This window comes from Peromyscus maniculatus, chromosome 5 (assembly GCF_049852395.1).
Source record: "Peromyscus maniculatus bairdii isolate BWxNUB_F1_BW_parent chromosome 5, HU_Pman_BW_mat_3.1, whole genome shotgun sequence".
NCBI classification, from domain to species: domain Eukaryota; kingdom Metazoa; phylum Chordata; class Mammalia; order Rodentia; family Cricetidae; genus Peromyscus; species Peromyscus maniculatus.
In genome coordinates this window covers 132,253,204-132,275,469 of record NC_134856.1, presented here as the reverse complement: position 1 = coordinate 132,275,469, position 22,266 = coordinate 132,253,204, and the positions used below count along the sequence as shown (strand labels likewise).

At 43.6% G+C, this 22,266-nt stretch overlaps 1 protein-coding gene, 1 long non-coding RNA gene and 1 other non-coding gene across 3 annotated transcripts; 1 reads left to right on the top strand and 2 right to left on the bottom strand.

The window, feature by feature from the left end:
- Positions 1-761: 761 nt before the first annotated feature.
- Positions 762-7,100, bottom strand: Cks2 (CDC28 protein kinase regulatory subunit 2). Its single transcript, XM_006976852.4, has 3 exons — positions 6,924-7,100; positions 2,874-3,001; positions 762-1,088 (listed from the first exon to the last, which is right to left on the bottom strand). The coding sequence occupies exons 1-3, from the start codon at positions 6,980-6,982 to the stop codon at positions 1,036-1,038; spliced, it is 240 nt and encodes a 79-aa protein (XP_006976914.1). The 5' UTR covers positions 6,983-7,100; the 3' UTR covers positions 762-1,035.
- On the bottom strand, positions 4,078-4,214 carry LOC121829903 (small nucleolar RNA SNORA2/SNORA34 family). Its single transcript, XR_006072956.1, has one exon. It is a non-coding gene; the product is annotated as a small nucleolar RNA SNORA2/SNORA34 family (small nucleolar RNA).
- A 327-nt stretch (positions 7,101-7,427) lies between the features above and the next one.
- On the top strand, positions 7,428-17,123 carry LOC143273497 (uncharacterized). The gene is made up of 2 exons (XR_013051651.1): positions 7,428-7,706; positions 16,556-17,123. It is a non-coding gene; the product is annotated as an uncharacterized LOC143273497 (long non-coding RNA).
- Positions 17,124-22,266: the final 5,143 nt, after the last annotated feature.

Below are 22,266 nucleotides of genomic sequence, written 5' to 3'. Positions count from 1 at the left end.
GGGAGGCCAGGCTCTGGGCGGCCCAGGTCAGCCCTCACTGAGGTGATGCAGGCTCATGGAGGAAAGGGGAGGCCAGGAACATTTGGCAGTGTGCAGTCTAGGGCAAGATGGGATGTCAAAGCGTGGTGCCGGCAGGCAGGTTTAGAAACCCCAACCACACAAGGGCCGAATGTGTTTAGTTGTCTGAGAAACTGGTGCTGCCTCTGGAGAACAGGAGGCTCGGCAAAACCCACCACAAAGAAACTAAGAGAACTGTGAAGAGCTCTAAGGACAGAAGAAAGTCGCCTGCAGGAGTCAAAGTGCAGGCTTAGCCCCTTATCGGAAGCAAGATACCCAGACAGCTCCAGTTCTTGTTTAGGTAGGCCCCACAGGATTACATACCACTTACACCAAAGTCACCCTTGTTAATCTAATCAGGGTCTTATGTTACTGGCCATTCATTTATATTTCTAATGTGTCTGTGCTTCATTTCTTGGCCGACCAAAAAAAAAAAAAATGCATACAAATGGTGTTTCAGTGCTTCTTAAAACAGTTCTCCCTGAAACCACTAGTGTTTTGTAGACATTGTGTAAACAACCAATGCAAGACAACTATCTTGGAAACAGAATATCAATAAAGCTGAAAACCTACTTTGACTCTGGATTAAATATCCCCAGTAATCCCATCATTTGGAGCTTGATATTTCTTTTTCAAGTATGTTTATTTCTTCCAGGGGTAAAATCATTCAAAGACTCAAGTCAAATTAATTTCAACAATAGTGATAAATGCAACATACAAACTTTATTTAACAAAAGTAACAGGTAAAGTAAAACAGGCACTACTTATATTAAGAAAAAAACTACAAGAAAATTTATCTTTAACAACTTAAAATAACCTACTTGCAGTTGCATTGAACTGAGCTCTGTTGCTGTGAAGAATACAGCTCATGCACAGGTATGATGAAAGATTTGTACATTTTTCAAGTATTCACTGAATACTACCATATATACACATATACATTAAATTTGAAAAAGATTAGGTGATCCCAGCTGTACTTCATTTTTGTTGTTCTTTTGGAAGAGGTCGTCTAAAGAGAAGAATATGCGGTTCTGTGGAAAGGAAATATTTATCATAAGTTTCATGCCAACACATCACTATTTGAAGTGATTTTAAAATTGTCTCAAAATAATAATCACTGAACACAGGCAAACTATGTTACAATAACATTGCTCAACTATTTTAATCTTTAGCCTACTCTGGAGAGATGGTTTCTACCTGTAAAATCTCATTTCCAGGTAAAAGAAATGTTATCTCTTTAAGAAAAGGACATCTCGCCGGGCGTGGTGGCGCACGCCTTTAATCCCAGCACTCGGGAGGCAGAGGCAGGCGGATCTTTGTGAGTTCGAGGCCAGCCTGGGCTACCAAGTGAGCTCCAGGAAAGGCGCAAAGCTACACAGAGAAACCCTGTCTCGAAAAAAACCAAAAAAAAAAAAAAAAAAAAAGAAAAGGACATCTCATTCAAAGTAGCTACTGGATCTCATGCTAATGCACTTCAGAAAAATCACCAGAAAGTTGGAGATATATATATATATATATATATATATATATATATATATATATATGTATGGTAGAGTGGTGGTATATGGTATATATGGTGGTGGATATATTTGCCTAGCAAGTACAAAGGTCCAATAATCTCAGCACACAAGCCACCAGAAAGCAAGGTGTGGTGGTATACTTGTAATCCCTGCACTTAGCTAAGAAAGGACGTAGACTTTAATCTCAAAAAAATAAAGATAATTGGACCAGTAGAGTTCACCCAATACCTCCCAATTCAGTATGAGGAAGGCCAGGAATCTATAGTTAGAGATACAGATCCATTGCTTCTGTAGTAGGGAGAATCTTTGAACTCTGAAATATATGTGTCATAATCCCTAGAAAGTTTTAACAGACCCAAGAGTTTAACAATACTGTTTTTTCTTTACAAGTATAAAAAGGTAGCTTTAATTTTCTGTTTTTGTAGTGTATGTCTTCAAATTTTGTTTCCAGCATTAGTTCTTAATTGATAGTTCCAAACTAGAACTTAAGATCACAAAGCTTCAGTCTAGTTTACTACTTACTGTCTAGAAAACTTTTGGTTAATACCATACTAGAATAAGATACTTTTCTTTCTTTCTTTCTCTTTCTTCTTCTTCTTCTTCTTCTTTTTTTTTTTAGTTTTTTTGAGACAGGGTGTAACAGCCTGTGAACTAGATTTATAACCAGGCTGGCCTTGAACTCAGAGATCCCCCTGCCTCTGCCTCCCAAGTGCTGGGAATTAAAAGTGTGCACCACCACACCCAGAGAATAAGATACTTATGATACAGGAAGAATTTGTTTATATGCTTATCTCATTTAACCTTAATATGGTAGACAATTCCCTAAAAAGGGCTAACGAAAGATGTACTCACGTCTAATTGCATCAATTTCTATATATGTACAGGATTTAAACACTTGTTTTATGTTGATTAAGTAAGTCATCTTTACAAGTAGATAATATATTCCTTTCATTCTTTTGTTTGTTTGTTTTTTTCGAGAGAGGGTTTCTCTGTGTAGTTTTGGTGCCTGTCCTGGATCTCACTCTGTAGACCAGGCTGGCTTCAAACTCACAGAGATCTGCCTGGCTCTGCCTCCCAAGTGCTGGGATTAAAGGTGTGTGCCACCGCTGCCCGGCATTACTTTCATTCTTGTTATCATTTTACTATAAAACAGAACATTATCCAGGGAGTAAGGAATCGGTCATTTACAAAAATAGTTGAGCTATTACTTTTAGTTAACACTCAATGTTTGGGTTTTTAAAAAGTTGACCCTCAACAACTATTTTTATTTAGTTAGTACTTTATAGCAAAGCTTACCTGGCTCATGAATCATGTAATGAACCCAACCTAGACTCTGTTGGACACCAAGTCTCCTCCACTCCTCTTCAGACATTAGATGAGTTTTTGGTACTTGTTTGGAGAGTTCTCTGGGTAACATGACATGCCTGTTAAAAAAAGATTCAGCCAGATTACTGCTGTGTCTTTCCTACCATTATCACTTTATACAGGTACCTTTTAAGATACTGAAAATTTGAAGTCATTTCTCTAAAGCAACTCTGGATTACAATACTGTATCAATCTTGGGTATTCCCTATAACCTATACTTTTTTTGAGGGCTTATGTTCAAGTATTAGGCCAATAGTAAGCTGCACAGAAATGAAAAGCATTTTATTCTTTAGGGTTACCTTTCTGACAGAATATTTACTATTGATGAATCTTCCAGGAATAGTCACCCTCTCCTACAACTTTTGGTTATGAAACAACTCTTGGTCTACAAAATATAGACAGAAAATATTCAAGTACTGAAAAGTATATTCAAAATATACCCAACTGTCTCTTGTTGGACAGACTGATGGTAGCTGGACAGCCAGAGGCAATTATAAAAGTGAGCTGCATAGGAAGGAGGAAGGAAGGAGTCTAGTCCTAGGATTAGTTATCACTTTCACCTCAATCTGGGATTACTAAACTTTTAATAAAGGGCGCAGAAGAATGGACAAACTAAGACAATGTATTTTCTGCTACGCAATACTAGATCTGTAATAGATATAAGTTCTTGTATACATTCCATAGTTTGCTTTAGGCTTCAGAATTAAAAGCCAAAATACTAACTCATGCCTATGGACTTCCTACAGATCTTTAGTTTCCCAGTAAGTTACTGAATCAATTCCAGAACTTTAAAGGTAGGCACCTAAGTACAAGTCTTTTTTTTTTGAGCTGAGGATTGAACCCAGATGAACACAGAATTTTTCCTTTTGTTTTATGTGGAAAACCCACAATAACCCCTTTTCTTGGTAACAGATTAGTGAACAATAAGCTAAATCAGTAATGTAGGAGTATTATACTTGGAAAACCATTACGAGTTATCAACCACCACATCTATCTATCACCAGTGACTCAGCTGTTTCATGGGGGTAGGGGTGGGGCGCATTCTACTTTTGGGCAGGTTGGTCTCAAACTCCCTATCTTTTTGCTTTAGGCTCCCAAGTACAATAATTACAGAACCGTGTACAACACCCAGCCAGTTTGTCTCTTTCTAATGAATTGACCATCAGATTTCCAAATTTCTGAAATGGCCAACAGACCATAGAGAGACGTTTCTTTAGGCTCCTGCTTGAAGCCAACAGTTCCAGCAAACTGTTGGCCTTGATTCAGGGCCAAAACAAATACATACAATTCTAACAAGTACAAACAAATCTGTACCCTTGCCTGAATAGAGCACTTAATTATCACAAAGTATCTCTTTCTAAAACCCTAATTGTCAGCCTCATTTTACCCTTTCTGGTACTAAGTTTATACAAAATCAGCAATTAGCAATTTTTTTGACCAATATAAGCTGTGAGATGACAGAGTGTGTAAATTTAGTTCTGTATTTTTGGACATGGAACAATTCAATCCATAATCCTTTCTAGCCGGGCGGTGGCAGCGCACACCTTTAATCCCAGCACTCGGGAGGCAGAGAGGCAGGCGGATCTTTGTGAGTTCAAGGCCAGCCTGGTCTACAGAGAGAGATCCAGGAAAGGCGCAAAGCTACAAAGAGAAACCCTGTCTGGAAAAACAACAACAAACCATAATCCTTTCTAAGCACCAAATTGTCCACAACATAGATTTTAGGATATGGCTTATTATTTCAATGCAAATAATCTTTAAAACAACTTGATGACATAAGGTAAATGACTACAAAATAGTTATGCTTACTAACACAGTACACTCCCCTCAAACATTTCCAGGCAACTGTATAAATATTCTTACTCATACCAGTTACCACTCATTCTTGAAATACTGCTTAGATCATAGTGGAGGCAAGAAGGGTTGCCAAATTTCAGCGCACCTTGTACTATTTTTGAGATGGGAGTCTGTGTAACCCAGGGAGACCTTCAAGGCCTCATTCTCAACATTTAATTTTTAAGACTGTACAAAATACCTTGTGATCTTATATTCTATGGATAGTCTCAAATATTCAGATAGAAGTTGCTTCTACCTAAGTCATGTCAACAGGTTGCACTTCACCAGGGGTCGGATTATAATCGTAAATTTTTAAGTAGTGTTAAACTCACATGATGACTCTATCTGTATTTTATTACTGACCACATTAAGGAAATCTATTTCCAAAACCTAGTTTTTGTTGGAAAACAAAAAGTGCCACATATTACCACTTTATAAAAGTACCCAGAGAGAAAGAAATCCTCAGTTTTCCTTCTGTAAAGACAGACTCCCATGCTGAGCATGGTGGTGTACACCTTTACTCCTAGGACTTGGGTGGCAGATGCAGCCAGATCTGTCTACACATCAGGTTCCAGGACAACTGGAGCGATATAAAAAGATAGGCTCCCACAACAACCCACTGTTTGTTCATAGTAACCACTCACTGACAAAAACACTAAGCTTCTACCCAACACACATACTTCTACTCTATCTAAACCATCCTAGATCACACCTGTGTTATATCACCAGTACATTCTCTTTCAAGAGTAGCTCTCTAATTCCTCTTGTTTTGTAAAGGTTGGTGAATGCTCAAACCATGTGTGGTGACACACCCATAATCTCAGCTACTAGGAAGGCTGAGGGAGAATGGCAAGCTTGAAAAGCCACTTAATGGAAGACCTGGTTTCAAAATAAAATCTCCTGGGCTCTCCATTCCATTCCTAATACAGCAGCGGGTAGTAAACCAGCTCCTTGCTTACATTCTAACAATTACTTCAGACAGGCCAGCAGTTGCTTTCAAACACGTACAACTTATAGCCCAAGTTTAAAAACTACCACACTCCGGCAGTATGTCCTAAAGGAATGTATACAAGCCTATAAACCTTTATGCTAAACACTTAGAATTATTTGCCAAATTTAGAAGGAAGTACAATAACTTTCTGTTGATTATTGGATATCCCCAAGCTGGGCTCTGGGTTACTATAACCACCGAACATGCCAACTTATCACATGGTTACAATTACTATGTAAAGATACTAATTAAACTTTATAGCTAAGAAAAGACCCACGAGATTTCCTAGTTAAAAACATTCAAGTTCAAGCATTACTAAATTGTAAAACAGACCAGAGAAAGTTTTCCGGCTGTGAAGACTTCTATACTAAGGGCGTGAGCGAATTGGGGGGAGGGGGCGGTTAGGGAATCCACTCTTTAAAAAAGGGTCTTTCTTATTCCTCAAACAGCATGCTGGAGACTAACCGAAAAGGGCAGCAAACAGAAAACACGGTCACTGGTTGGCCAAAGGCGGCATAGGTTTTACCCACCTGGGTATCTTGACAGAGTCCCAGAATGCAACGCTTTAGTCCCAACCCAGTAGGACCCAGCGGCGAAAGGGCCTTTGAAACCACACCCCGGGTCGGCCTGAACACAATCAAGCTAACTGTAATCACCCCCTACTTTCCATAATCCATTTGCTTGTTACACTAAGGTAGGCACTACTTTCTAGAGCATCTCAGGGTTCAAGACCCCAAATCCCTCAAGAGCCCCAAACCAGGCCAAAACACATTAGCAGTTGAAGGTAATGGCGGGGACGGGGGGCGGGGGGACGGACAAAACCCTTCCAGGGTACCCTCGAGGTTTCAACCTGAAGCTCTTGAGTAACGCCCCCAGTTACCGCTTCTGCGGTTACCCCAACAGACACTGGCCAGTCCCCGTCGGGTGCACCTCGCGGGGCTTCCCCTCAGGGCCGGACCCGGCGAGCGCCGTGTGCGGTCGTCAACCCCCGGACCAGGCGCTGCCGAACCGCCTGACTCCCCAGCTCCTGCGAACCCCGAAGAGCGCGACACAAAGCGCGGCTGTCCGGGCGGATGGAGGCCTCTAAGGGACCCCGAGTCCCGACCACCGGCTCGGACCCCCCGGCGCCGCCCTCCCCCGCAGGCGCTGCTCACCGGTACTCGTAGTGCTCGTCGAAGTACTTGTCCGAGTAGTAGATCTGCTTGTGGGCCATCCTGCCGGTGCGCGGAGGAGAAAACAGGAGCAGGAAACGGGGCGCAAGGAGCTCCACGTCCGCCCAGGGCCGGCGCAACGACTCCAATGAGGCCAACGACCGCGGGCCCAACGCTCTGGATTTGAATCCGACAGCCCGCCGCCGATTGGACGGACTCACCGACCAATCACGCTCCACGCAGACCGCGAGGACAGGTAACCAATCAGAGGCCTGTTGCCGGGTTACGAGGGCGGGAGTAAGGCTGGGACAGCGCTGTGGTGAGGAGGGCCCGGCGATCCCTAGAGTTACGAAAGAAGGGCGGAGCCGAGTCGTTATGGACCTCACGGCGCGTGCGCAGTGGCTTAGACCAGGCCGTTGGGAGGGTGGACCCGAGGTGAGGTATCGCGGGGTTTGAGGAGTAAGGCGGGGCTGGGAGGGAGAACTGCCCGCCGCGCGGTGGGCCGGGCCGTGGGCCTCGGGCGTCATTAGCCGGGGAGGCTACCTCTGCGCACCGTGCCCGGCGTGCGGAAGTGAGCCAGCCGCCGCCCGGCCGCCTCTGCACAGACGGTCGCTCACCTGGTGTGCTGCCCCAAGCAGGGAGAGCCCAGGTGTGCAGACTTCTGGACACAGGGTGCCCTCCGTCGCCCCCTAGAGCACCCCTAACTACTGGCCGGTGCTATCTAGTCCCAGCTTAAAAAGATGTACTCTTGTAAAAGAAAGTTTCCGGAAGAAAACATGCTAGGATGTAAGTAGAGACTGGACGAAGCAAGTTACAGATAACAGCCATTTCCTCCAACGAGCCGGTGTCAGTTTTTCTGTCCAATTCCGTTTTATGCGAATTGTTAGTTGCAGCACGCAGCGGAATAAAAGGAGTCCCCGTGATCTCTCTGAATTGCTCGGGTGGGGCTACCGGGCTAACAATCTTACCCTTGCCTGCTGGGCATGGTGGCCCACGCCTTTAATCCCTGCACTCTAACGGGTTCTAGAGCGACGAAGTGGGACCCTATCTAAAACAATAAAGACAGAAGTCAACACGATAGGTAGCCTCACTACTGCAAATTTACTGTGTGGTTGGGTGACCAGCTGCCTGGGTAGTCATTCTAACGACAGTTTTTCTTACTTCACTCGGCCCGGTTAAAAAGCGAACACAAGGTCTTCTGACTTCTTACACTGCTTAAAAGTTATTGTTGGTACTATAAGAATAAATGTGCTAATTGCCTCCCAACGATATCACATGGGATGACAGGTGGGATTAAGACTTCAACATGTGAATATGAGGAAGTAAATGCGGATATCCTTGAGATCTGAGCGTCTTGTTCTGAGAGGTCTGGAAGTAAGTTGCTTTCCCAGTAGTCTCTATTGATTGAAGCCTTTGGGTTTCCTGCCCACCAGTTACTGCACATTTGCCCACTTGTTTGCCTGTCTGCACTGTTTACTCTCCATGCCTATTTATTTTACTCATTACCCATGTCTAGAGCATAATAGAGTCCCTGTGCATGGTGACTACTCAATAATGAACTATTTTTTTAAAAAAGAGGAAACTTTAAATAAACTGTCAGCATAGGAATACATTCCTAAATAGGCAGAATAATGTACTGATAGTAAAGATGTGAACCGGGCAGTGGTGGCCCATGCCTTTAATCCCAGCACTTGGGAGGCAGAGGCAGGTGGGTCCCTGAGTTCAAGGCCAGCCTGATCTACAGAGCTAGTTCCAGGACAACCAAAGCCATTACACAGTGAAACCCTGTCTCAAAAAACAAACAAACAAACAAAAAGATGTGAACAAATTCAGGGAGATACAAGTTGCTAGCTTACATAGAATCTGGGAAAGAAAAGCTTTATAAGGGATGTATTTTGAAAGAAAGTAGACAGGCATGGTGGCTCACCTTGTTATCTCAGAGCGCAGGAGGCTGAGGCAAAAGGATTGTCGAGAGTTCAAGGTCTCACAGGGTTACATAGTACCAGTCAACCACGATTATATAGTGAGATTGTGTTCTCAAGAAACAAATGAGGTATTTTTCAAATATAGAGGAGTGCGATCCACTCCTCTGAACCAAAGACTCAGGTTTAGCAATTAATATTTTGCTAATGTAGTTCAGGTTGGCCTTGAACTCATGTTCCTCCTGCCCCGTTCTGGGATTATAGGCAAGTACCATTGTGCCCAGCTTTAGGAAACACACACACACACACACACACACACACACACACACACACACACACCCCTTTATCACTGAAGAGATTTGGAATGTTTTGGTATTATATGCTAAAAATCAGGGACAGCAAATATATTTTTGATAATATCACTGTGTAATTTACCACATCAATACTATAAAGCAAAAAAGAAATACCATTATTATTGTCTTAATAGATGCAGAAAAATAATAAAACTCACATACTTATAATTCAAACTCAATAAATCTGCCAGGCACTGTTAATACTCAGAAATTAGAAGAAGGGGAAAGCTTGTTAACTGGAAGAGTATCCATAAAAATATTAACATAATTCTAGCCAGGCAGTGGTGGCCCATGCCTTTAATCCCAGCACTCGGGAGGCAGAGGCAGGCGGATCTTTGTGTGTTCGAGGCCAGCCTGGTCTACAGAGCAAGATCAAGGAAAGGCACAAAGCTACACAGAGAAACCATGTCTCGAAAAACCAAAACCAAACCAAAAACAACAACAAAAAAACCCACAAAAAACCAAAAAACCACATAATTCTTATGGAGAAACATTACAAATACTCCCTTAATTTTTTTTATTAGCTTTGTTAGCAGCTGGACATTGTAGGCAGTGTATGCTCAGTTTCCTTTCAGAATAATCACAGGGGCCTCTTCCTGTGTCCCTGTGTCCTTAACATCCGCCATAGTAAGGAATTTCAGGATAAGAGCATGCACTTGAAGAGAGTCAAATGTTGGTGTTACTGCCTTTACTCAGTAGTCTAAAATAACATTTGATTTGAGGCTAGTCCTTAGGAGGCATACTTGCATCTACTTTCTCCCTCTGGAGGACTTTGCTTAGGAATGCTGTCATCAGGAAGACATATAGGGAACTAATTTGACTACCCTTTGATTAGTACCAGCTGCCTTGAACACAGCATATGAAATGAAACAGTGGTATGGTGATAGACTGTGTACTCTAATACAATTTGCCTGAGGATCAGAGGACAGAGCCAGCCACTAGAATAGACATAGAGGCCAGGCAGTGGTGGCACACACCTTTAATCCTGTCACCCGGGAGGCAGAGATTCCTCTGAATCTCTGTGAGTTCAAGGCCACACTGGGCTACATGAGAGATGCAGAGCCAGGCAGTGGTGGCACACACCTTTAATCCCCAGCACTTGAGATCTCATGCCTTTGCTTGGGAAGCACACGCACCTTTAATCCCAAGAAGTAATATGGCAGGGCAGAGAATGGTATATAAGGTGTGAGAAAACAGGAACTCACTCTCTTTAGGCTGAGGATTTCATAGAGGTAAGAACTAGTGGCTGGCTGCTCTGCTTCTCTGATCTTTCAGCTTTCACCCTAGTATCTGGCTCTGGGTTTTTTATTTATATTTTTTTTAATTAAAAACCACCTAAAATTTGGCCCAATTCTATGAGGGCCTGAGTTCATTCAAGTCTCCAACGAACCCATGTAAAAAGCCAGGTGTGGCCATGCACAGCTGTAACCCAGCACTGTTTGAGGGAAGGAGTGGAGACAGGAGGATTGCTGAGGCTTGCTAGTCTCCAGTCTAGTAGCAGGCTCAGAGAGACTTTGCTCAAAGGAATAAGGTCAAGAATAATTGAGCAGGACACTCAGTATCCTCCTTTGGCCCCCATATATAAACACACACACACACACACACTTTTAGGGCTGGAAAGATGGCTTTGTGGGTTGTTTGCCGCTAAACCTGACAACCTGAGTCCAGACTAAAGAACCCAAATGGTGAAAGGAGATAATCAACTCTATGTAACACGAATTGCCAAATGGTCTTATTAATGAAAAATCCTGAGCCAGACATTGGGGTGAAAGCTGAAAGATCAGAGGGATAGAACAAGCCGGCCACAAGTTCTTACCGCTAGGAAATCCTCAGCCCAAGAGAGTTAATTCTTTTTTTCTTTTCTTTTTCTTTCTTTCTTTCTTTTTTGGTTTTTGGAGACAGGGTTTCTCTGTGTAGCTTTGCGCCTTTTCCTGGAACTCACTTGGTAGCCCAGGCTGGCCTCGAACTCACAGAGATCTGCCTGGCTCTGCCTCCCGAGTGCTGGGATTAAAGGCGTGTGCCACCACTGCCCGGCTGAGAATTAATTCCTATATACTCACACCTATATAACTTTCTGTGCCCTGCCATCTTACTTCCTCTCTCCACCCAGCTACATCACTTCCTCTTTCTGCCCAGCTCTATCACTTCCTGTCTCTCTGCACAGACCTCCAGACCTCTATGGTTAACTAATGCTGGGATTAAAGGCATGTGCCACCATGCCTGACTCTGTTCCCAGTGTGGCCTTGAACTCCACAAAGTTGTTCTCCGATCTTCACTCAGGCCATAGCACATACTCAGCTTTTGCTAGATAAGTGTAAACAAATAAAAATAATTAAAGCTCTTTCTGTGTGCACTGTTACAGAGTTCTTTTACCTTCTGTTCATTAGTGTGTCAGTTAGAATGGCTCATTGCCATTAAATTACTTGCTGTTGTTGGGTGTATGGGTAATTAATTATACAAAGTGATGGGCTTCATCATATTTTCATCCCTGTGTATCAGACTTGCTACTTTGCTCATTCACTTCACCATTACTTTTGCAACGCAGCCTTCTGGACAAGATGCAATTTGAAGATAAATGGTAAGTTTCACTTAGACAAAATCAGCCCATTAACACCAGACTGACCTACGTTTGCCTTTTGTGTACTTTCCCCTTCTCCAAGTCTGGCGTAAAGTCTACATTGACCCCATAAAATGAATTTGTTTTTATGCTCTTTTATTTGTGCTCTAACAAATGAAGCTTGCCTGGGAATCTGAGGACAAAGCCAGCCACTATATTAAACATAGAGATCAGGCATTGGTGGCACACGCCTTTAATCCTAGCATTTGGGAGGCAGAGATTCATCTATTTTTCCTCTTTTTTTATTATTCAGACCACCTTTCTTAGAATGTGATTTACTTTGGTTTTATGTTAATATATAGCTCATTTTTTTTTTTCTTTTTTGATTGTGTTGAGACAGGGTCTCTATGTAGCCTGGTTCTCCTGAACTCTGGATTGGATCCACTTTTCTCTCCCAGAACCTCCCAAGTTCTGGGACTAATGGTGCATGTCACCACTCCTGGCTTAGCTCAGAATTTTAATGCTTTCTTCCAATACCTTTCAAGTGCTACAGAGGTTAGAAAACTTGGAATTTTCCATGGATCTCATCACACCTGTGAGTCTGTACATGGTTAATTATCCAAAGGCTACTTCTCTAACAAATTAAGCATAAAGATAGGGAAGGGAGCTAAAATTGTTTTTATTGCCACCTAATGAACTACCTCCCAAGAGTAATGACTTTAAACAGACTTTTCCCCTTCACAGTGCTCTTACCTGCTGAGCCATCTCTCCATCCCAAGAAGGAGCTTCTTATAAAATAGAACTCTGGTTTTTAATAAACATTATCAGAACAGTGGAGGAAAACTTCATAGATGCTCTAAATAATCCATGGCCAGTATATGGAGAGCTATCTATATGTCCACTTTAAAATTGGAAACAGTGTTAAGGTGCATGTTGTTACCATGTGCAATATGATCACATCCTGTGTACTGTGATGTGAAAAAGATTTCAAAGCTGCTACTGTTGTACCCAAAGCCCTCCAAAAACCATCAAGAGACCAAATCTGATGCAAAAGCATAGAGTCTTTTTATTTGCATTAACTGGGGTCTCTCCATCTGTCTGACGAAGCAGCAGAGCAGGAGAGACCCCGAGTAGCAATGGGGCAGGGTTTTTAAAGCAAGGGGGCCTTGGGGTCTACAGGCTGCATAGGAACAGACTCGGGATTGGTTTATGCAAGTGGCAATCATGTTAGGAACTTTTAATTGGCTAGGGTTAGTTGGGGGTTACAGTTATCCAGGTCCCAGGCTTTGTCCTTGAGCTGCTCTGGAGGCTGGCTGGCCTAGCACACACTGACTGTGGGGGCTGGCTCAGTGGCCCAGGCTTGGTGTATCCTGTTGTCCTGTCCCTGCTGGCAGGGGCATCAGTGATTAATTGACTTCTGTTCATGGCCTTCCCAGAAACTGCTTGCTCAAGTCTCAGGAAACTGAACTTGAGGCCTGACCTCCGAGAGAAGACTGAGCAGCCTGTAATGGCGTCTGCTTGGTCCTCTCACTACAAAGTGTGTAATCCTACAGTGAGTGTCCCAGATCTTTATGGAGAGAGGCAGTGATGAGTTCCAGTGGTCAGCTTGACTGGATTAAGAAACTATGGGCATTGGTGAGGAAGAACACCGGGTATGTCTGTGAGGGTTTTTCCAGAGTATTAACTGAGCAAGTCTGCTGTGAATGTGGGCGCCACCACCCAGAGGTGGATGAAAAAAGCCAGCTGAGCACAAGGTTCTCTTCTCTCCTGACCCACGCAGAGGTGAACGAGCAGCCTCATGCTTCTGCCATCATGCTCTGCCTACAGCGTGGACTGCACCCTCACCCCACACCCCCACCCTGCACCCTCACCCCGACAGCCAAAAGGAACCTTTCTTCCCTCAAGTTGTTTCTTGCCGGCTGTTTTGTGCCACATGAAGAGTAGTTATAACACAACCAAAGATGGTTAGTTAGGAGTGCCTCTCTAAACCAGTGCACATTCTGGAGAGTTCTTCTGTGTTCATTATCTGTTCCTCATGATAAACATCTTTTTGGCCCCACTTTCCAGAGTGCTGGGATGACTAATGCATATTACCACGCCTGGCTTGATAATTCTCTTAAAACATTATTAAAACAGTAATGTAGAGCCGGGCATTGGTGGCGCACGCCTTTAATCCCAGCACTCGGGAGGCAGAGGCAGGTGGATCTCTGTGAGTTCGAGGCCAGCCTGAGCTACCAAGTGTGCTCCAGGAAAGGCGCAAAGCTACGCAGAGAAACCCTGTCTCGAAAAACAAAAAAAACAACAACAAAAAAAAAAGTGTGCACCTCCACACCACCACGTAAGAACCTAGGGCTGAAGAGATGGCTCAGAGGTTAAGAGCACTGACTGCTCTTCCAGAGGTCCTGAGTTCAATCCCCAGCAACCACATGGTGGCTCACAACCATCTATAATGAGATCTGGTATCCTCTTCTGGCCTGCAGACATACATGCAGGCAGAACGCTGTATACATAATAAATAAATAAATCTTTTAAAAAAAACAGTAATGTAGGGGAAAAAAAAGAAATTCATATGGCCAGAAAGGGGCTGAAGAGATGCCCAGTGGTTAAGAGCCCTTGCTGCTCTTCCAGCGGTCCTGAGTTAGGACCATAGCAACCACACCAGGCAACTCACAACAGCTGCAGCTCCAGATCTGAGTCATCCAGCTCCCTTCTCTGGCCTCTGTGGGCACCTATTCACATGTACCATAAACAAAATATTTTTTTTTTTTTTTTTTTGGTTTGTCGAGACAGGGTTTCTCTGTGTAGCTTTGCGCCTTTCCTGGGACTCACTTGGTAGCCCAGGCTGGCCTCGAACTCACAGAGATCCGCCTGTCTCTGCCTCCCGAGTGCACAAAATATTTTTTATTGATACGTTTTTTGGCTTTTTGAGCCTGAGTTTCTCTGTGTAGCCCTGTCTGTCCTGGAACTTCCTCTGTAGACCAGACTCAGATATCCACCTGCCTCTGCTTCCTGAGTGCTGAGATTAAAGGTGTGTGCTATTGGTGAAATTATTCAGACCACTCCACGTAGTTAAAAGGGAGGTTTATTTTGTGGGGTAACTCACAAATGAAGGGATAGGCTCCAGGGTCTGGGGAAGACGTAGCACAGTCTGGTGGTGTTCTCTGGAGAACTCTGTTCGGTTTACCTCTAGCGTCCAGGGTCCGGAACCAAGAGAAGGTGGCACATCCGGATCTCAGGTCTTCAGGGCCCTCTCTTGGCCCCGCCTTGTAGGTGTGACAGTTACCGAAGCCTCAGTGGGGGTTAAAACTTCCAGACCAAAGCTGGAATGGCTACCCACTACAGTGAGCTACCATGGCCTGGCTCAAAATAATTTTTTTAAAAATAAAAAAGGTCAACAAGCATATGGAAAAAAGTTCATAATTCTTAGCAATCAAGGCATTGAGAGTCTTATCTCAACGTAAGAGAAAATCAAAACTGCATTGAGATGTGTTTGTTGTTCTCTTCTTTTCTTTCTTTTTTTTTTTTTTTTTTTTGGACAGGGTTTCTCTGTGTAGCCCTGACTGTCCTGGAACTCTCCCTGTAGTCCAGTCTAGCCTTGAACTCAGAAATCTGTCTGTCTCTGTCTCCTAAGTGTTTGAATTAAAGGTGTGCACCACCATACTCAGCTACAATGAGAGTCTTATCCCTATGAGAAAAACTCAAAATAACAAATGCTAGCCAGGTGGGAGCGTGGTTTGCCAGGGTATACACACAGATGCTAGTAATATAAATTAGAATAGTCTCTATGGAAATCAGTATGGTAGTTCCTCAAAAAACTAAAACTATAACTGGTCTATGATCCAGCCGAATCCTGCCGGCTCTGCACCTGAAGGACTAATTTAGCATATGGCAGAAATACCTGCACACTCTTGTGGCTCCATTCACAACAGTCAGGATATGGAATCAGACTAGGGGTGTGTGTGTGTGTGTGTGTGTGTGTGTGTGTGTGTGTGTGTGTGTGTGATAAATTTTATTCATTATAAGCAATGAAACTACATCATTTACCAGAAAATGGATGGAATTATAGACCACATTAATCGAAATGACATAGAGTCAGAAAAGCAGACACATCCCATGTTTTCTCTTAGGTGGAATCTAGATGTCTTTAAAAGGTATGAACATGCACATATATGATATGAAAGTAGAAAAGAAACTACCTGGGAGGAAGAAGAGGAGGACTTAAGGGCACAAGAAAAGTAATGAGGAATTACAAGGAACAAATACACGCTACACATTGTAAAGACGTCAGAGTGAAACCCATTATTTTGTATGCTAAATTAAAAAATAAAAATGACTTCTTAAGATATTTCTCAAAGGGTTATAGAGTGCATGCCTGTAATCCCAGCACCCCGGAAGCTGAAGAAGGAAATAGATAGGCATTGAATAGCTAGCTATTAAGGGGACTAAAGATATCCCAGAATAATTTGGCCCTGGCTTGGCAACACCACAACCCTATACAATCACCAAATTCTAATCAGTCAGTTAAGCCCAGTTAGCCTTGTAGAATCTTGAACATAGGTGTCCTTTTTTTCTGTCTTAGAGTTTGAATGTGTGTGTGTGTGTGTGTGTGTGTGTGTGTGTGTGTGTGTGTGTGTGTGTGTCGGGGGGGGGGGGGGGGGGGGGGGACTCTGAAACTTGAACCTAGGGCCGGGTACATGTTACCCAGGCACACTACCACTAAGTTGAGTTCCTAGTCCTGATACTGGTAGGTATTTAGGAGGAGTTTTTGTACACTCACCCCCTCCACTGTCTGTGGTTTCATAGGGGTTTTCTGGAGCTCACCTCATTGACATGAACAGGTGTATCTGGAAAAGTTTGTCATCATAACTGTCACTTTGTTCTGGGGCTGCTGAAGGAGCCAGAGGCAAATGCCAAAACGAACAAAGCATATCCTCCTCATTCTGGTCAGCTAGGAGATCAGATACCAGGAGCTGTGGGTGCAAAGCAGAAATTCGCCATCAAACTATGACTCTTAGGGTACTGCATCTTCCAGTGGCAGCCCACGAAAAAGGAAATGGAGATAGGAAACTGCTTGTCTGTCTTCACTCTCGTTGCCTGGTTCATCTGGCCTGTTGCCGAGACGTTCCTTTGCTGATATTAGAACTTACTTCTTCAGGATTCCAACGTAGGCTCAAGACTGCAAGCTCTTTAGGAATTCCTCTACAGCCAGATTATCACTGTTGAGACATCCAGCCTTGCGGACTGAACAACTACTGGATCCTTGGCCTTTTCCATCAGGAGACAGCCATTGTTGGATTTCCCAGACCACAGCCTGTTAGCCAGTCTGATAAATCCCATACACATGAAAATAAATTAAAAATTTGTAAAGTGATTTGGAGAAATGACTTTTTGTTTAAGAGCTCTTGGCAGAGCTGGGCGGAGCTCTGTGAGTTTGAGGCCAGCCTGGTCCACAGAGCGAGATCCAGGGCAGGCACCAAAACTACACAGAGAAACCCTTGTCTCGGAAAACCAAAAAAAAAAAAAAAAAAAAAAAAGAGCTCTTGGCAGAGGACCCAGGCTTGATTTCTAGTACCCACATGGTAGTTCACAACCATCTATAGTTCCACTTTCAGAGGATCTAATGCTCTGTCTGCAGGCAGGCAGCAAATGCATGCATGCATGCTCGCACATATGCAAACACACACACACTTTCAGGTAAAACATTCATAAAATATAAATTGAATACAGTTTTTAAGTGATATCAGCTAAGAATTTAAAAATAAAACATGACTGTTAGCTTCCCTTCCTCCACTCCTTCTCCTCAGCTAGTACTTTGATACTTCCTGGGTCCCAGGCTGGATGCCAAACACACACACACACACACACACACACACACACACACACACACACACACACGTAGCCCTTCAGCAAGTTCCTAAGGGAGTTTTGGAGGAACGCTGTGACTCTGACAGAGGCAAGTGGAACCAAGACGGAGTAGGCATGTCAACTGTGCTGAAGACACACGTCTGTCAGTGAGTGGACACACACCGGGGGGTGCATCTTGACACACAACTCCTTCTGAGTGCTATCTTCAGGGTGCTACTTGTGTGGATCAGGCTACTATGTTTTCCCAAATCCTCCCCTCTGCCCTTGTTGGTACAGTCTTACCAGTTTTAGCTGGCCTGGAACTTGGGATCTTCTTGCCTCAGACTCCCAGGTGCTGGATTATATGCACACATCACCATAGCCAGCTTATTTTATTATTATTGTATGTGTGTTGTGTTCAGAACTTCCCTTCTATGTGGCAGCTTCTGAGTGTTGCTTCTGAGGTTTTTAGTGACAAAGCCCAGACTTTGCCAACCCAAAACACTGCTTGGCAAACCATCCCAACATGCCAATCATAGAGAAAAGTAATGTTGAAAAGTCAAGACACTTTTGTGTCCAGGGTCAAAGAACAGATAAGAGGCTTCATATGTTGCAGGTTCACCTTCAGGGTATAAGAACTTTAGGTTTAAATAGAGGAATCGCTGGATCAGCAGCACGAGGCACACACAACTAGACTGTCCTGGCCAGTGATTACAGATCTTTAGTAAGAGTGGAACCAGATATGAAACATTTGCTAGCCCCAAGATACACTCGTCTTAGTGCTTTAGGCTTGAGGAGGACTGAGGTTAGTGAATTAGTCATTTGTCTCGTTACTTTGACAAAGTACCTGGCAAAATTAACTTATGGGAGTAAGGATGTGTCTGACTCAGAGTTCCAGGGTACAGTCCATCATGGTGGGGAAAGCATGGCAGCAGGAATGGGAGGCATCTGGTCACACTGCATCCACTGTCAGGAAGCAGAGAGGCATAGATGCTGGTGCTGGCTGGATCTCATTTTTTATGCACCCCACAGTTAGGATGGGTCTTCCCACCTCAGTTAACCTAGATAATTAATCTGGATAATATTTCATGGACATGCCCAGAGTTTTGTCTCTATAGTCATTTTAAATCCCATCAAGTTGACAAGGCTAACCATCACAGATATCATAGTTTCTAGACACTCTGAGTGGCTTACATCCCCGCATGCAGAGGTCAGCAGGTGAAGCAAGGCAGAGAAGACAGGTACAGAATAAAGACAGATGCCAGGCTTCCATCCTGCTTTGGGCTACCTTGTAGTCTCCAGGAAGGGCCCCGTACTTTCCAGGCAAACACTGTCTTAAGTGCCTGTTACAAGGGGGTGTTGAAGGGAGCAGGCAAAAGCACCATGGCCTGAGCACTGCCATTTTACTTCAGACTCCTTTTTACCTATGGGGGAAATAAAGCTCAGGTTCCCAAGCCCCAGGGAAGCTGGGAACTTTCCAATGGCTGACCAACCTCCTCCCTAAACCATAGAAATAGTTGTTATGCATATTTACATCTCTAGAAAAGTTATAGCTGTTCCTAACAACAGAAAGCACAAATGAATCTGATTGGTTGAACTAAAAGGCATGTATTGTATGTTGGTTGCACACAAGAGAAGTCCCTAATCTTTGATCTCTGATTGGTGAAAATTGTAACTGTAACTTGGCAACAAATGTTTGTGAATTTTGTGTTTATAAACTCTACTTCTGTCCCTGCTCCCGGCTGTCAGGAGAAACAAGGCTCCTGAGTCCTTGTCCTGCAGCCCTGATTGATCAGTGACCTGCTTATGTGGTGATTTATTACAATCTTTGGAGCCCATAGGTGTTGTCTCTCTCCTTCCTTGTGGTGCATAGCAGGCCAGGTGTAACACTGTTTCTGTCATCTGATGTCTTTTCGGGGTTTCATTAAGGCTCACTGTCTCAGTTAGGGTTTCTATTGCTGTGATGAAACACCATGACCAAAAAGCAAGTTGGGGAGGAAAGAGTTTATTTGGCTTACACTTCCACATCACTGTTTATCACTGAAGGAAGTCAGGACAGGAACTCAGGCAGGACAAGAACCTGGTAGCAGCAGCCAATGCAGAGGCCATGGAGGGGTGCTGCTTATTGGCTTGATCTCCAAGATCTGCTTAGCCTGGTTTCTTGTAGAACCCAGGACCACCAGTCCAGGGATGATACCACCCACCATGGGCTGGGCCCTCCCACATCTATCACTAATTAAGAAAATGCCTTACAGCCAGATCTTATGGAAGAATTTTCTCAATTGAGGTTCCCTCATTTCAGAGAACTCCAGCTTGTGTCAAGTTGATATAAAACTAGCCAATCTGCTGTCGGGATATAAAATAAATGAAAAAAAAATTAATAAGAAAACTAGCCAAATTTCTTAGCGCCTCCCTTCCAGGTGACATTTACATACTCTTTTGTTTCCAGTTGCCTTTCCTGTCCACCAGTGAAAGTTCTGTCCTGCCACCGCCTTCGATGCTGCACTTAGCCAGCATCCTTTCTTGGGTAGCTGACACTGGATTCACACTGCCTCTGAGCCCGAGAACCTGACCTTGAGCATGCTGCACAAGTTCAACATGCTGGTGACATGAGGGCTGAAGAAAAGAAGTGAAGCCATCCAAAACATAATCCAAAGGAGTGGGCCACAAGGTTTCCCTCCATGACATCCTTGTTCTGCCTTCTCTGTTCTTGAATTCTAGCCCCTCCCTCCCCTTTTAAAAACAGGGTGTCACTATGTAGTTTTGCCTAGCCTAGAACTCACTATGTAAAACAGCCTGGCCTTGAACTTATAGAAATCTGCCTGCTTCTGCCCACTGAGTGCTGAGATTAAAGGTGTGCACCATCACATCGAGCTCTAGATTTCTCTTTTGATACCATGAACAACCCAATGCCCATTTCATTTTAACTTTGGACTTAAAGGGATTGTAATGGTTTTTGAATACTACCCGTGCAGATTCAAGTGTTAGAAACAATGAATAATCTCAATGGGCAAAGGAACACACAAACAAAGCAAAAATAACTTGGCAAGGTGAAGCGTTTATCTAATTACTCTTTATCAATAAAAAGTTTGGAGTTAGATATGGGGGTTAAGAACTGTGGAAGGCCAGCTGGGAGACTGGCTCCTACATTTTACTCTAGAGTACTCTTGAGAGAGGGATAAGAGATTTAGATAGAAGGATAGAGGGGAGAGAAACAGATAGAAACACAGGATAGCCTTGGGAGCGACTGGATCCTTATCCACTGGCCCCTCCTGGCTCTTCTAAAGGGCTATTTATAGGAATGCCAAGGTGTGGAGCAAAAGACCTCCCTCAGCACAGCCAAGTGCAGACCCTTCCAATCACGTAGAAACCATGCACATGGTCAATCAATCCTCTAATGCAGCTCTGCTGGGTAAAGCAAGCTCAGATTTCACTAAGAAACCTTTGTGGCCCTCTGAATGATCAGAGAATTGGCGGAGAAGTGACCAGTAACCTCCTTTCTCTCATTCCTCAATCCAGGAGGGCCCAGAGTCTTTCTAAGCCCTACCCTACTACTTCCTGTGTCTCTCTATATGTCCTTGGTCCTCCAGAACCTCTATGGTTAATTTTGGTCAGCTAGTAGCTAGCTCCACCCTCTGATTCAAAGCAAACTTTATTGGCAGTCTCGGTAGTGTCAGAGTACAATCAAAATATCCTACAACAGCAAGGCAAACCTTTTTTGTAAAAAGAGTATGCTAGAACCCAAACAAGGGTAGCAAGCACACTAGGGCCAACATGGCTCCTCTTTTATCGCTGATGTAAGTGATGACGAGATTTATCATATTGGTGGGAGCTTGATACACAGCCTGACACCTCCAATAACCTAACTAACTTCCACTAGAATGAACCTTCTAAAGCTTTCAACACTGTCCCTTTCACTGGGAGTGTCTGGGCTCCTGTTGCCCTTCATGTAGCTTTAATTAGTTCTGTCTTCTGTCAGTATTTAAATTGGACTGTTGATCTGATGGTTTCCTCCCTAAAAATATACAATCCTTCATCTAAATAAAACATGACTCTTAAAAACAAAGTAGCAACCTTAGATCTCTAGGGCCCTCTAAGACACACCCTAACCTGATGGTTGATGAGGCTCCAAGCAGGCTGAGCAGGAAACAACTTGGTTCTAAAGTGATCATTTTTTCCCCATTAATTTTAAATAGAATGAGATAAGAACCTTGAAAACAGGGGCTTTTTTTTTTTGGTTCGTTTGTTTTTGTTTTGGGAGGGAATGAGGAGAACAAAGGCAGCTAGGAAATAATTCGCATACCCTAATGCCACAGCTACAAATGAAAAATCATCATAAAAATGTAAGCTATTAGTCATTGGTCTTTTAGACTTAATAACATAGACCCACTTTTAAATAAAATGTATATAGAGCTAGGAAGGGTGGTGCATGCTTTTAATCCCAATACTTGGGATGGGGGTGAGTTCTGAGAGTTTGAGGCCTGCCTGGTCTACAAGTTTCAGGCCAGTCAGGGCTACATAGTGAGACCCTGTCTCAAGGGACAAAAAAGAACAAGAGAGAAGGAGAGACAGAGGCAGGAACAGCAGACAGAAATGGGTTGGGGTAACCTTAATTACCTCAAGACCTCATTAGCCTGTCTTTTTTTAGCATCAGCCTTACTCCAATCCTT

What these genes read in the sequence shown, in the direction of transcription:
- Cks2 (XM_006976852.4), bottom strand. Translation starts at nt 6,982, where the DNA reads ATGGCCCACAAGCAGATCTACTACTCGGACAAGTACTTCGACGAGCAC. An exon ending in GACGAGCACTACGAGTACCG is followed by an intron (nt 3,002 to 6,923) that starts GTGAGCAGCGCC and finishes TTTTTTTAACAG; the next exon opens with GCATGTCATGTTACCCAGAG. An exon ending in TTACATGATTCATGAGCCAG is followed by an intron (nt 1,089 to 2,873) that starts GTAAGCTTTGCT and finishes TCCTTTCCACAG; the next exon opens with AACCGCATATTCTTCTCTTT.